Source organism: Botrytis cinerea, chromosome 11, assembly GCF_000143535.2.
Source record: "Botrytis cinerea B05.10 chromosome 11, complete sequence".
In the NCBI taxonomy this organism is placed as follows: Eukaryota; Fungi; Ascomycota; class Leotiomycetes; order Helotiales; family Sclerotiniaceae; genus Botrytis; species Botrytis cinerea.
Window position 1 is genome coordinate 740,702 of NC_037320.1, and position 13,660 is coordinate 754,361.

Below are 13,660 nucleotides of genomic sequence, written 5' to 3' on the forward strand. Positions count from 1 at the left end.
AATGTGGTTAATGTTGAGATGAAATTGGAATCTGACATGTCGATATAATATTAAATGATGCAGGTGCCGGTTAAGCTACGGTACGGGATGTGCGGAATCTAGCACACTGAGGCTCTGACAGTCTCTTATCAGCACGTGGTTATTATCTACTTAGGAAAAGGTGACGAGGAATCAATTAGTCAGGGGCCGTAACTCAGTGGTAGAGTGCCTCGTTTGCATTGTCAAGATTCTATCCGAAGCTCTTGGTGGTATATATTTCGATGAAGTCCAGAGTTCGATCCTCTGCCGCTCCATAGCCAATCTAATTGATTTTTGAATTTTTTTTGGAGGATATCTAGAAGTGTTCAAAGATTTCCACATAGTTTTGTTGGCGAGAAATTGAGTTTTGTGGGGTAAGCGAGGGGGGTAAACCTTATAATTCATTGCAGTTCAATATACCTATATTGAAGGCCAGTTGTCTTTTAGTAGGAAGGCGTTGGATTAAATACTCATATAAGGTTCCTGAGAGCGTCTCCAAGCTTGAGAAAACAATGGTCAGTAATACATACTTGATTAACATAGGTAGCTTTAGACTTCTCGTTTTGCCCCTCTTTTTTCACTTTAGGCTCCACGCAGTCTACTCAGAATCAACGTACACCACAACCCGTGACTCGTATTCTCATTTTTCTACGTCCAAAACCAAAATGGTGCTCAATCATTTAGATATCACCCTTCATAACATCATTCCCCTTACCTAGTGCGTCATACGTGTTGATAGCCAGTGTATCTCATCCCAAAATACCTACCTTCTTATGTGTTACTTGCGATTTCTTCAAGACTAGGGCAAAACCTCGTGGTAGTCCTCGAGTTTTAGATGCCAGCCCAGGATGGCCAAGATTAAACAGGAAGTATTCGAGGTCAGTAGCATGTAGCCAAAAGAAAGTCTCACCATCTTTTCTATCGAAAGATCCATCCGCGCTCGACAGATTTCTTGGACAAAAAATATATGTACATATATATCATTGATCCGCCGATCCGTTGAGCAACGCCAGAGATTGCTTTTCATTTATCACTCTCATGCGTCAGCTTCTTCTGTGAATAACATTCAATCAACTTACCCCAGCATGCCATATTTCTTTGGAATCGGGAACTGTGGTCAAGCTCAAGGGCCCTTGCTGTCAAGATAATCAATGACTGAGTGATATTGAATACAGTTTTAAAACTCTCTTTAAACCTTACTACGCCGATACTTGTTGGCAAGGCTCCGCTATCAAATTTAACTAAATTTGATGATGACGCTTTTGATGATTCGAGATGTTTTGTCTACTCTTTTCAACTCTTCCCTTTCAGAATGAAAATTGAGAATCAATCACTGGAGAATCTAGAGAATCTAGGTGGTAGCATTCCTACAATTACGAGGTTATATATTCCATGACGTAGATTCTCGCACAACATCACAGTGACATTTTGTTCAGCGTTTCGAGACTCATCGTCCTATCTATCCTTAGTTCAAGAACAGAATAAAATGAGAGATTTGAAACGCACTACCTTGAATAATAACTATAATTTCAACGAGCTTTCGATATCTGGTTCAAGGATCATTCTTTTTCGATGCAAGTGTAAAATGGGGGTTTTTACTGCTTACGAAGAACATGAATGAAGGATTGTTTAAAGACCCCCTTGACTGAAAGTATTAGACTCTCAAACTACGACGCTTGAGTAAATAATCAGAGGAACATAGCTAAATTTGAGTTGAAAGATAATGAATGGTAAAAGTATACATATTTCTACTCTGAAGTGTTTGAAGTGTACATTACATAAGAAGAAGAAAAGGAAAATCCATTTGGAATAAGAATACACAAAGAAAACAAGATTTTAGTAAAATAAAGATTGATAATAACGTGTTTAAGAACCTATTTGGGAATATTGTTTTGTGAGATGTAATGAATAGAATTCAAAATGAGGTAAGTTATACAAAAAGAGAATCGTTAACAAAGAATGACCAAGAGTTTTGTGGTTCCTTGAAAGTGATTACTCGAAGAGTTTGTTCTATAGGAATTATACTATGATCGAGATTGTAGAGATAAATCAGTTGTTTGGGTATGTTATGAAAGTCATGGTTGTTTGGTGAGGTATTGGTGGTGGCGGTTACCAGGTGGTTGTAGTTATTGGGTGGTTGTGCGGAATCGGTTATTAGTTGGCGGGGTGGCGATGGCATGGTGTAATTATATGGTTGCGGAGAGAGTGCAGTTGGGAAATGCGTAAAATATGGGGGTATGGTAGGAAAATGGAAAAGGTAAGGAAGGGTAATCCCTCAAGATGAGATAGAATTCTCAACCGAAGATAGATCTTGTTCAATTCGCTAACTTATTACAAGATAATTCAGCAGAAGGAAATCTAAATGGAGTGTAGTTGATTATTCCAGCCAGATATCTAAAAACACGGTCGCAGTGTCTTATATGAGTTGGGGAAGGAATTGTGATATCACTAATCGATATCAGTGTTGGTGTCAACTTAGTTGGTAAGTGTCAAAGTACTTTAATTCATTATGATTGTATTCGTTACTGGCCATTATTATTTATGAGCAGATATGTACTTATACAGGGAAGCAGTTGTGTGTAAAACTGTGCCTTGAGAATATTGACACCTTCTGCAACGAAGATATTCTGAAGGGTCCCGCCCGGGGGAGCGAAGCTATGTAATTAGTTCCGCGGTGGACAACATAATACCGGTGCTACCTTTAACGAGAATAGTAGGATAGCGAAATTCTCAATTGACCGGAAGGACAACAAGCCGTTCAGGCGTTGAATTGTCCAAAACGTCGATGTCGAAATACTTCATTCAGCTTGTGGCTAAAATCTCCCCGAATGAATACTTTTCTGACTGTATTCTAAAGAGCTGTGTCCAGCAAATTCAAGTTAGATATCAAGACAGAAAGATCTGGAATTAGATAAATCACTTTAACATTGTGCCTTGAGTATATCCATACCTTCTGCAATAGAGATATTGTAAGCGATCGACCAGTGGGTATACTGACTGAAACAGAGTATCTGATAGTCTAGACTGCAGTCCAACAATGAAAATCATCAAATATCCAAACCAATTAGAACATTCAAACTATTTGAGATATTGAATTTGACTAGGATATTGAATCATTTTCAGATTTCTGATTGCTTTTAGATATTCAAACCCTTATATTATTAGACCACAGTCCGAATCATTAAACACCCTAGGTTATTAAAGGGATACTATCAAGATTGATTTAGTAATATCATTTGAAACATCGATTCCTATGATTTGGAAATCATGGTGATGATTCAAAAGCAGTTGGTCAATCAAAATATCAATTCTAATATCAAAGAACTGAACAAACAATTTGTTAAAAACTTCGAAAGCTGAGAAGTATCCTGACACTCATTAATGGTCTTGCTCGGCGGAGTGAGGAGTACGTACTGTGCGATGTATAATCAACGTTCAGGTTTCGTTAATTTTCCTTAATAAAGACGTGCAAAAAAAAGGAAATAATCCTGATGCTAGAATTTATTTAATAAAGATGTAATTATCTTACCAAAAAAAACTCGATACTAACGAACTTCTTTAGTCTTGGGAAAGATGTGGGTTTTGCGTCAATGGTGAATTGATGAGTGAGTTAGAAATTAAGTTTTTATTTAGCATTATTGCCTTGGTATAGTATCGATGTTGAGTAGTGCGATAGTTTGGTAGGACTAGGTGAAAGGTGAGCCAGATATGTGTGCAATCTAGTAAGAAAGATTGGCAAATTCGGATTGGAAATCGACGTTACGTTTCTGCCATTGTATACTGCGTGACTTCGGCAGTGAATCAAATATCTGAGTCGATTCCTATCTCAACGACCAGTTATATGCAATTACTTAAGTTATTACCCTCTGCGGCCTAGTCATGCTAGTCGTTTCTGGTTTGCCCCGCTCGCGTACTCGCTCATTACATGGGTTGCTAAAAGGGGGCACATAACCGATTAAATTAGAATATTGAAATTGCTTGAGCCGCAAAGCGGCATAACATACCAACACGTACAACAACAACAGTTGTGTCTTGCTTATATCTAAGTTGGTAGAACTGTTAATTGCTCTCACCGAGCATCTCCAAAATAACAGTCACTGAATTGTTACTTCTTCTTTACTTCATTCTCCCTTCTCATTTAATAAACAAAAATGACATTCTTCGACATCAACACAACCGGCGACGATGTGCTCAAGCACTTCTACGTGTATGCCGAGGGCAAAACATGTTTGTTATTCTCCTGTAATCATTGTATTTGCCCACAAATATAGCTAATGTCCATAATTAGTTGTCATCACCGGTCCAAGTGAAATGGCATCGGAGCCGAGTCTGCAATCACACTCGCATCTGCAAACCCCAAGAAAATTATTCTCGTTGGCCGAACTGAAAGTAAAGTCATTACAGTGATTGAAGCTATCAAAAAAGTCAACCCAGACATTGAAATTTATTTGTTGAAATCGATCTTCTCAACAACAAGAGCGTTCGACAAGCAGCAGAAAAGATAAAGACGTTGACAGACAAGATCAACATTTTTATCAGTAATGCTGGTGTTATGGCTGTAAAACACTATGCTACATCTGTAGAAGGAGTCGAAAGCCAATTTGCAGCTAACTATCTTGGTCATTTTCTTCTTACCAATCTCTTGGCCAAGGAGATAGTCGCTGCGGCTAGCGAAGGAGCAAGAATAGTGCAGGTTGGTAGTCTGGGATATCAGCTAGGAGAAACTCATATTGAAGACATCAATTTTAAGGTGAGTTGACAACTACAATTTCGTTCTTGTAGAAATGCGTGCTTGATGTGCAAACTAACTTCATTTTCCCAGGATGGAGAGACATACAATCCTTGGATTGCTTACGGACAAGCAAAAACCGCTATGCTACTATTCAATCTCGCTCTTGACAAGCGATTGAAGCAGAAGGGAATTACAGCATTGATCTGTCATCCTGGTGGTACGTCAAGTTCTACGCCGTGTTTGTTCTTTACTAACGAGTTACCAAAGTCACCCTAGAGAGCAAGTTGTTGGTCAACTCAAGTGTAGACAACGACTCATTTGTAGATGCCTACGTTTTGGCAATTAAACGCAACGACGGCAAGTTTTCTCGCTCGCACCTGCTCATTTACGCATACAGCAGACAGCACGGCTAACTGTATATCAGGAAACCCGCTTCCCCCACAAGTCATGGTGACTTTGAAGCAAGCAGCAGGAGTCGTGCTTTTCACGGCTCTGAATCCATCTCTAACAGGTCTGAAACTCCCAATCCCGAAAGTGCGCACCCGCTAACCCTAAATTCCACAGAGGCTGCACCAGCATTCATCGTGGAAAACGAAATTTACACAGAGACCAAGGAGTATGCCCTCAATGAGGAGACAGCCGAGGGGTTGTGGAAGCTTAGTGAGAAGCTTGTGGGAGAGACATTTGTGTACTGAACTAGAGTACGGGATAATGATGCCTAGAGATTGAATCTGCTTGATGGCCTAAAAAGATGGTTTCTTGGATAAATGTATCAGATTTATCATTGAAATGAATCAAATGACAAATTACTATAACTTGACAATACTTCACCTCTTTTGTTTGCCGATTTCTTTTTGGTAGAGTGTACAAACGGGGGCTGCATTGCCTTGGCTTGTCTCTGCTACAATTGCTGCCCTTTCAAGAAGATTGGAATAATCTCAAAACATCTTATATACCTACTTCTATAGCGATATCGAAATCAAGTAGATGAATTTCAATTGCACCAAACTGAACTAGACTGAACCACGAATTCGACCCAATTCCATCAAATCCGACCCACAAAATTCGGAGACTCCCAAAGCACCCAAAGTCCAATAAATATCTGAACCCCATTCGAACATTGATGAACAAGTACAACCTTTATATGGGAACAATACCAATAACAATGATGAGAATAAATGATTTGAATTCCAAGAAAGATGAATCGATTATCGATTGAATTCTAGGTAAATTTCATACCCATCACCCATAATGGACAATTCAAAGAGAAAATGAATATACAAACCCTCAGCGTGGAAAATTTCGTCAAATTGATATCTCTACTCAATCATACACGTACGTATCTAACCCTAATATACCAGTCCCCCCAATTCATTTCGATTCACCCTTCATTCAATTACCCTCACAATCTCTTCATTTATTTACAAATTTATTTCTTGCCTTCAATCACTTCCACCAACTCCGCCTTGATTTTTCTCTTGCCGGTACTCTCCTCCTTGACATCACTAATCCTCACCATCACCTTTCCAAACAATTCAATTCTAACCTCTCTACTTCCCTTCGTTTGTAAAACATAATTCTCTGCATCAAAATCACCCTCTGGTTCTGGTTCCGCCAAATCTCTCAAACGAATAAGTGATTCGATACCAAATCTGGGTACAAAGACTACAAAGCCATTGCTAAAAACCTTCATGACAAAACCTTCTTCTTCGACGATACGACCTTTGAGTGCTTGACCAACATAGTATTCGATGGAGGCACGACCAGCTTGTTGAGCATTGCGATGACGAACATTGATGTTCTTGCAAACACCTTCTAGTTTTCCCTTACTGCGGACACTCGCAGCAAGAGGCTCATAATCGATTGCCGCAGCCAGTTGACGATGCGCGACAAGATCTGCATAACGACGAATGGGAGATGTAAAGTGAGTATAGATCTCAGATGCAAGACCGTAATGGCGGAACTCGGGGTATGCTTGTGTACCAGAACAGAAATATTCTGCAGACATCATGCAACGAGTTGCCATAATACGAACAAGGGTATTGAAGAAAGGTTCGGCGGGGTCAACGCATCCATCAAGGGTGTCGGCAAGTTCTCTCGATGAGCCAACCTTAAGTTCAAGACCACGCTTGACCTTGAGTTGATTGGCAAGTTCTTCGAAGTTTGTCTTGGGAGGAGCGGCGTGACGACGAAGCATGGCTGTTTGAGGGAACGCTGAATAAATCTTTGCTGCTACACTAGTGTTTGCGAGAAGCATAAATTCTTCAACCAATGACATAGTGTCAAGGTGCTTTTTCTGTTTGATATCTATTGGGTCAGAAGTCTCAGATTCCATCTCCACTTTAACTTCTGGTGACGAGAGACTCAAAGCTCCAGCATCCATACGCTTTTGCTTGAATTTCTTAGACAACATCAGGAGAGTACGAATGTTGGTAGTAAGTTCATCTTGAGCCGACGCATCATCAACACGCTTTTGAGCGTCTTCGTAACTAAATGCTTCTCGCGATTTAATGACAGATTTGGTGTACTCTGAATTAACAATCTCGGCATCCGGTGTGATTTCCCATAAACAAGAAAATGCATATCTCTCGACATATGGCTTAAGAGAACACAAATCCGTCCCAAGTAACATCGGTAACATGTCAATTCGCTTATCTACTAGATAAACGGTCGTGCCTCGTATACTCGCTTCTGCATCCATTGCATTATTTGGCTTGACGAAATGTGAGACATCTGCAATATGCACACCCACTTCGTAATTGCCATTGGGCAAAGGTCTCGCATGCAATGCGTCATCAATATCTTGACAGCCTATTGGATCAATACTGCAAATGTTAAGACCTCGAAGGTCGCGTCTGTTTTTCCATCCAGGATCATCCACACTTGGAGGTACAATCCAATCATGCCCTTCTGCAGGTAAGCAGTCTAAGACTGTTTTCGGGAATGGTCTGTATTGTACGTCGTATTCCAAAAGTAAAGCCTCTGTCTCGGCACCTTTTGTTTCTAGTTCGCCGAGCGAACGAACAAAATGACCAACCGGATATCTAGAATCTCTATCCCACGAGTCGATGGTGACTAAAACCCGCTTTCCTAATATCTCACCCGCTTGTCGCGTTCTTACACGAATTTTTGGTATCCTCTTGTCCATGGGAATGAGAAAAACGGTTTGTTGCTTGCGACCCTGCTTCACCGACTGACTAACAGATGATTCGTCCACATGACCGACATATTGTCTCCAATTACGCTTTACGACACCAACTACTCTAGCAGTTGGCTGAGGACGATTCTCCGTACCCTTGCTGTGGGTCTTCTTTACTTCTTCTTGCAGCGCACGTCTTTCCTTCTCGGTAACGACAGCTTCTCCCTCATCAGCATCGGCATTTTCATCCTTGTTCAAGGTTTCTTCCTCGATGATTTTTGTGGAAGGCTCTTTCCATTGGTCTTTCGGTAATACTTCGATAACAACAACGTCACCCTGAACAGATCTATTTATATTCTCTCTGCCAAGAACAAGTAATGATTTGTCGAAAGCGGGGACATTTACAGACCCCTCCAAATAGTTGTATGGTGAAACATTAAAAATACCCTGATGTAACGTGCCGTTCTTGACACCAGTCATCATTTTCGACACTGAATAATATTCCTGGTATAGGTTTCCCGAAGTTCTAGCATCTCGGGCTTCTTTGTCTTCTTGTGCTGCACTGATCATATCCAGTAGTCGATCTGCATCCTCCAACCCACTAACATATTCCCGGAGGGAGCATGCTTGAATGCCATCACGCTTTGCTTTTCTGAGATTCTCCTTATCATCACTAAGCATTACAACGGCGGGTATCTTTTTCGAACGTCCTCCCGAAGCTTTTACTGCTTGTGTAATATGTTCATCGTACCACTTGACCGCGCGTCGAACCGCTCTATCATTTCTATCATTTATGCTTTCTCCAGTCTCCCGAACCACATAAGTCTCCAGACGAAAATCATTGAAGAAAACATGAAATCGTTTGTCCTCGCTCTTCGTAAGCCCGATCAACCGATTGTATAGCGGCAATGATCTATTTCGTAGTTCCTCAAGCACAGTCTGTAAGATGATGACATCGTAGAAGGCCGATGCCTGTTCGAAAAGATCGAGGGCGTTCAATAACGCATTGGTATCGGGTACCAGGTAATGTCCTTGAGGGTATGCTGCTGTTCCCGCAGGGGTGTCCGAAAGAACGAAGGGTGGTACTGCATTCAAGTGAGTCTTCTATCATGCAAAGGTATCATATACATTATCGAGATTAAACTTACCAACACCACTCGCATCTGGTGGCGCAGTCTTGAGGCAGCTGTCGCAAAGTTTGGATGAGCAGGGAATATCTTGTCGAAGATATAATTCACGGACAATCTTCTGAACTTTGCCACTTTTGGTGGATCGTACATAGACTTTGCTCGATATATTGGAGGAGTAGGGATCCGATCCCATAGATCGTTTGAGACTCGTCATATTGGCTGAAATGATAAGATTGTTTTGGAAGGGTTGTTCAACAGCTTGCGACAGCTTGTGTGCAAATTGAGGAAATTTAGACGCGATAGACGCTTGCAGCGGCTACGATAGATCTTATCAGACACCAGGCAGGAGCGATAAGAGCTTATCGTCCACCTGGTGAAACTTGACATATCACATTTCAAACCAGCCGAACCACCTCACAATTTGGAATTCTTTACACGAGAGCAATGTCATATTGTATCCAACGTGTTTCTTTCTCTTGCCCTCAGCGTACATCGAATCGAACGGACATAGCCAAAAACGCACTTTGAGAGATCATAACCTCAAAATCTAACATCACAGGTACATTCACATCCAAGCAAATCCTTTTCAAGGGTTCAAGTGATTTAAATCTAATGTTCATACCCCTCCCTTCGAAATGTCGTGCACACATTCCATTTTCGAAGCTTAAGCGTCACCCCGAAAGAGATACAAAACAAGATATACAAAGAAATGCCTCCCGATAATGCATAATGACCGTTTCATCTGCACTCTCGTACACGTGATGTATATCTGTATAGCATACCTCCCCACCGAGGAATGTATGAATTGCCGGGCAAACGAGCAGCAAAACTATATGTGTCACTTGACTTCCGATATCCTGGAAGCAGGTATCTCGTGGCAAAGGAACGTTCCGATTTGTAACGAGTCACTTTGATGAACCTAGAATTTGAGACTTTGTCTTACTTCTGAGTTTGTCTGCTGTTTAGAGTTGCTTCTAGCCCATCTTCATGCGAAATAGATCCGAAGTGGGAAGGAAACCCAGCTTAGAAAGCTTTAGAGATGGCGAAGAATGCAGCAAATATGCAGTATGATAAGGATATGTCTCAGAAGCTTTGAGTTTGCGCTGAAGCATGAAATGGAAGAAGGTTTGAATTGTTAATCTATTCCATGGGGCATTGGGCTTAGAACTAAGGAATTTAAAAAGGGTCCATCCAAACTCAATATCATAACTATTAGCCTAGCGAGTCGATGTCATGAATGTGGTTGGCTGCTAAAAATCTTGTGCAGGTGGTCCTCTACTCCCGTCACCATATACTCCGTAAAAACTGAACCCCCCAAGACCACCCGCAGTCGAATTGCGGGAGGAAGCTCAGACACACCTCTTTGCTTACAGTAGTGGGCTCGACGGGTAATCCAGGATGAAAAATCGGGAGGGATGCGCCCGTAAGCCTCCACGCACAGCCTGATGTTGTGCATGCTAAGACCAACCAAAGAGAATCATGCTCATGCACTGAGCATACAATGACTGGTTGGCTCTTGATATCTCGTTGCTTGCCGAATAATCAGACCCCTTCGAAATGTGATGTTGACCGGGGAAGAAGACTTGCTAGTGGCTTAGAATTAGGGCGAGGAGCACAGAAAGGTCCGCTAAAAAATGTCTTAGCTTGAATGGACCAGGTTAAAATGATCCTATGACCATTCCTCGCACACATTCAGAATATAGAGAATATGCAAGCGCGGCTCTGCCCGTGTTAATCATGAATCGTAAATAAATCATTGGCAAAGGATAAAAAAGGGAAACTGGGTAGATCTGCCGCGTTCTAGCAAAAAGTGGATTCACAGCTACTTGAGTCATCTGTAACCGCAACTTTTGGCTATAAACTTACACTTTGACCAATCGTATCTCAGAAATATTTTTGTGTAATGTGCTCCGTAGAGTGCGAAGCGATGCTATAATTTTGCGAGTGTCTAGCGCGGTAGATGCAACAAAGAGTCATCTCCACTACCGATTTGATATCAGCGATGTCGATACAGAAACAGGATCAGGCTTGGGGGATATTCTTCGAGAAATGATAGGCGCTATTCACACAAAGGCAGTAATATTTTTCAGCCACGACGGGATACGGAAGGTCGTATTCTCTCGTAGACCTTGTTCAGATGCTAATCACGTCCTGAACCTCCGGTTAGTCATATTTTCTGATGATCTCCACGGCGCAGTATGAAAAGCATGTGAATTGATCATTGAAAGCCAGGCAGTGATAAGGATAGAACAAGGATGAAAATAACTTGGACCTGAGCCGGTCTCAATAGGGCAGACACGGCTCCGAGATCTCCGTTGTATAAAGATGCCGAAACCTCCCCTGACAAAAAGATATGGGGAATTTAGTTTCCGAAGACGTCGCGCCGTAACGTATCTTTTATGTCTTGAGAAAGGCAGGGGCTCCACACTGGCTTTTGCGATGGTGATTCAATGGAGTTACGAATCCATCAATATTAGCCCACATTCAGACCTTGGCCAATTGGGGGCTTTGGAGATATTGGCGACATCATGACTGCAATCCTCCTGACCAATACGACGTGAATATCATTAATGTTCTTCACGAGCTAGAATTCACCTGAAGTTTTGGTATTGAAATATCCTAATACTTTGGACGAATATCAAGTATCCTAATAAAACTAAGTGTGATTCTTGGACATCTGTTGTTGAGGTTTCTCTGAAATGCATTACATCTATGTTAATGTCTTAATGGCTGAGCAGCCTAGCAACCTTGCTGTGATGGTATGAAATTGTTCGGTACATTGGCACTCCGTGCAAAACTGCATTATAATGATTGTAGTGAAATTAATGGAATCTTGTTTCGATTCGTCTGCATTGTCAGCGCTAGAAATAGTTTTAAGGGGCCACTCATATGTACCTCCGTACATTCTGCGTCGGACATGAATCTGCTACATGCTTGCTTCAAAGTTGTGATGTTCAAGCTCGGGTACATCGTGACAACGTGTCAAATTAGCCAGAAAGTGTGCAAAGAGATTGCTCGACACTCTCTTGAGTGCTCAATCCTTGAAAGAAAAGAAAGATTGGGCTAACTTGCTTACACTACGGTCGTTTCCTCCAAATTGGGCGAGAGGCACGTTCAAACCATTGGAGCTGCATATAATACCCCATCAGGCAATTACCAACTTTTGGAGATCCACTAACATCGTGATAATTGTACGGGGGTACTGCAGGCTGATTTCATTGATATGTAATCATATCCTTGAAGAAAAAGCGGGAATCCCTGACATCTTCGGTTTTGCAAGCCTGGCTACTGCAATTCATTCTGTGCAAAAATGGAGGCAGTTATCAAGAAAATCGAATAAGGACAGTAACAATATAACATCGTCATTGATTGTGAGATTTGAGACATCCTATCGCTTCTCCATAAATATATGTGCCAGTGACCATAACTTTCAAGCCCCGCGGCCGGAATACGATTGGAAGCTCGAGACGCGCATCATCTGGAGCTTTGAAGGTTAAGGTCGTGTTTGAAGATCAAAGGAAACTTCCTACATGGCATGCACTGTATGTACTGCGTGTGTGTAACTTATACTCCCACACGTGTGTACGAGGTGGACGGCGTATTCAGCAGTATTCACGCCACATAAATCGTTTGGTGTTCTAGATTGGGATATTGAAGAAGAATGAAATGGTCGTATCATTTTATAACATTGTATGTAACTCTACTGAATTTGATACGCGATTCTGTTTAGCATATCGCGTGACAAGAAATCGAGAACATTGCTAGTAACCAGTTCTAGCTCTTAGCAAGATAGAGAATCGGAACCTACAGGTCATTCATCTCCGATTCTCATCTGCAAACACAACCGAGAAGGTGTGAACGGCTGACTTCTTCCGCAGTAATATTTGGTAAATGGATATGAAAACTTCCAAGGTTGACCCGACCAAAAAGTGGCATAAAAACTAAGGCGAAGCGGCGCTTAGTACTTTCAATACTACATAACTTTGAATTCTCTGACCTCTTACAAGTCTTGTAATCTTATGACCTCTCTTATTCCTTCCAAAAGAGTTTTTGGTCTTAAAAACCCACAGCGTGGCTCGGTCGTCAGCTTGCTTGAAAAAAAAAGTCTTGCTTCATATACTTCCATTCCACAACTTCGTAAGCGATCTTTTCCATTCCTCAACTCCTCAGAGCATATCACTGCAGATTCTTCAACAATCCATATGCAAGCAATCAAGCTCGTGGGGAGCTGTCCGTCATACCCGTTCGCTTGAAGGGAGGATCCTATCAAACTTGCATCCTCTCAATACCCTGGCTGATTTGTTCACAGTCAAGCGAGCAGATCCAACGAATTTATGCCAAAAGATAAACGCATGAACATGAAAGTAGACATATACGCAGTGCAGTAAAGTACAGTAAAGCACAGTATCTTGAGAAGATCGGATTCTTTGATAATAAATTAGCTCGTGTCCAATGAAATAGCAAAAGACAGTTAGAACCACCAAATATCAATCGGATAAAAAGTCTACTTGGATCTTTAGTGTCTGTATCTCGGAGGTTGTCACGAGAAGCACGAGAAGTACCAAAAGTTACCAAAGACGCAGCCAGGATCAAGATACCGTACATGGAGAATACGACCTTGGGACCCCTTCAACCTTGAAG

The 13,660-nt window shown here is 41.5% G+C and overlaps 2 protein-coding genes across 2 annotated transcripts; one reads left to right on the forward strand and one right to left on the reverse strand.

The window, feature by feature from the left end:
* Window positions 1–4,169: 4,169 nt before the first annotated feature.
* On the forward strand, window positions 4,170–5,445 carry BCIN_11g02210 (hypothetical protein; the record flags this gene model as incomplete). Its single annotated transcript, XM_024698312.1, has 6 exons — window positions 4,170–4,245; window positions 4,307–4,407; window positions 4,496–4,768; window positions 4,841–4,967; window positions 5,018–5,111; window positions 5,175–5,445. The coding sequence occupies 6 exons, from the start codon at window positions 4,170–4,172 to the stop codon at window positions 5,443–5,445; spliced, it is 942 nt and encodes a 313-aa protein (XP_024551681.1).
* Window positions 5,446–6,061: 616 nt separating this feature from the next.
* Window positions 6,062–9,272, reverse strand: Bcdis3. Its single transcript, XM_024695881.1, has 2 exons — window positions 9,038–9,272; window positions 6,062–8,974 (listed from the first exon to the last, which is right to left on the reverse strand). Exons 1-2 carry the CDS (start codon window positions 9,231–9,233, stop codon window positions 6,180–6,182), a joined length of 2,991 nt encoding a protein of 996 aa, XP_024551682.1. The 5' UTR covers window positions 9,234–9,272; the 3' UTR covers window positions 6,062–6,179.
* Window positions 9,273–13,660: the final 4,388 nt, after the last annotated feature.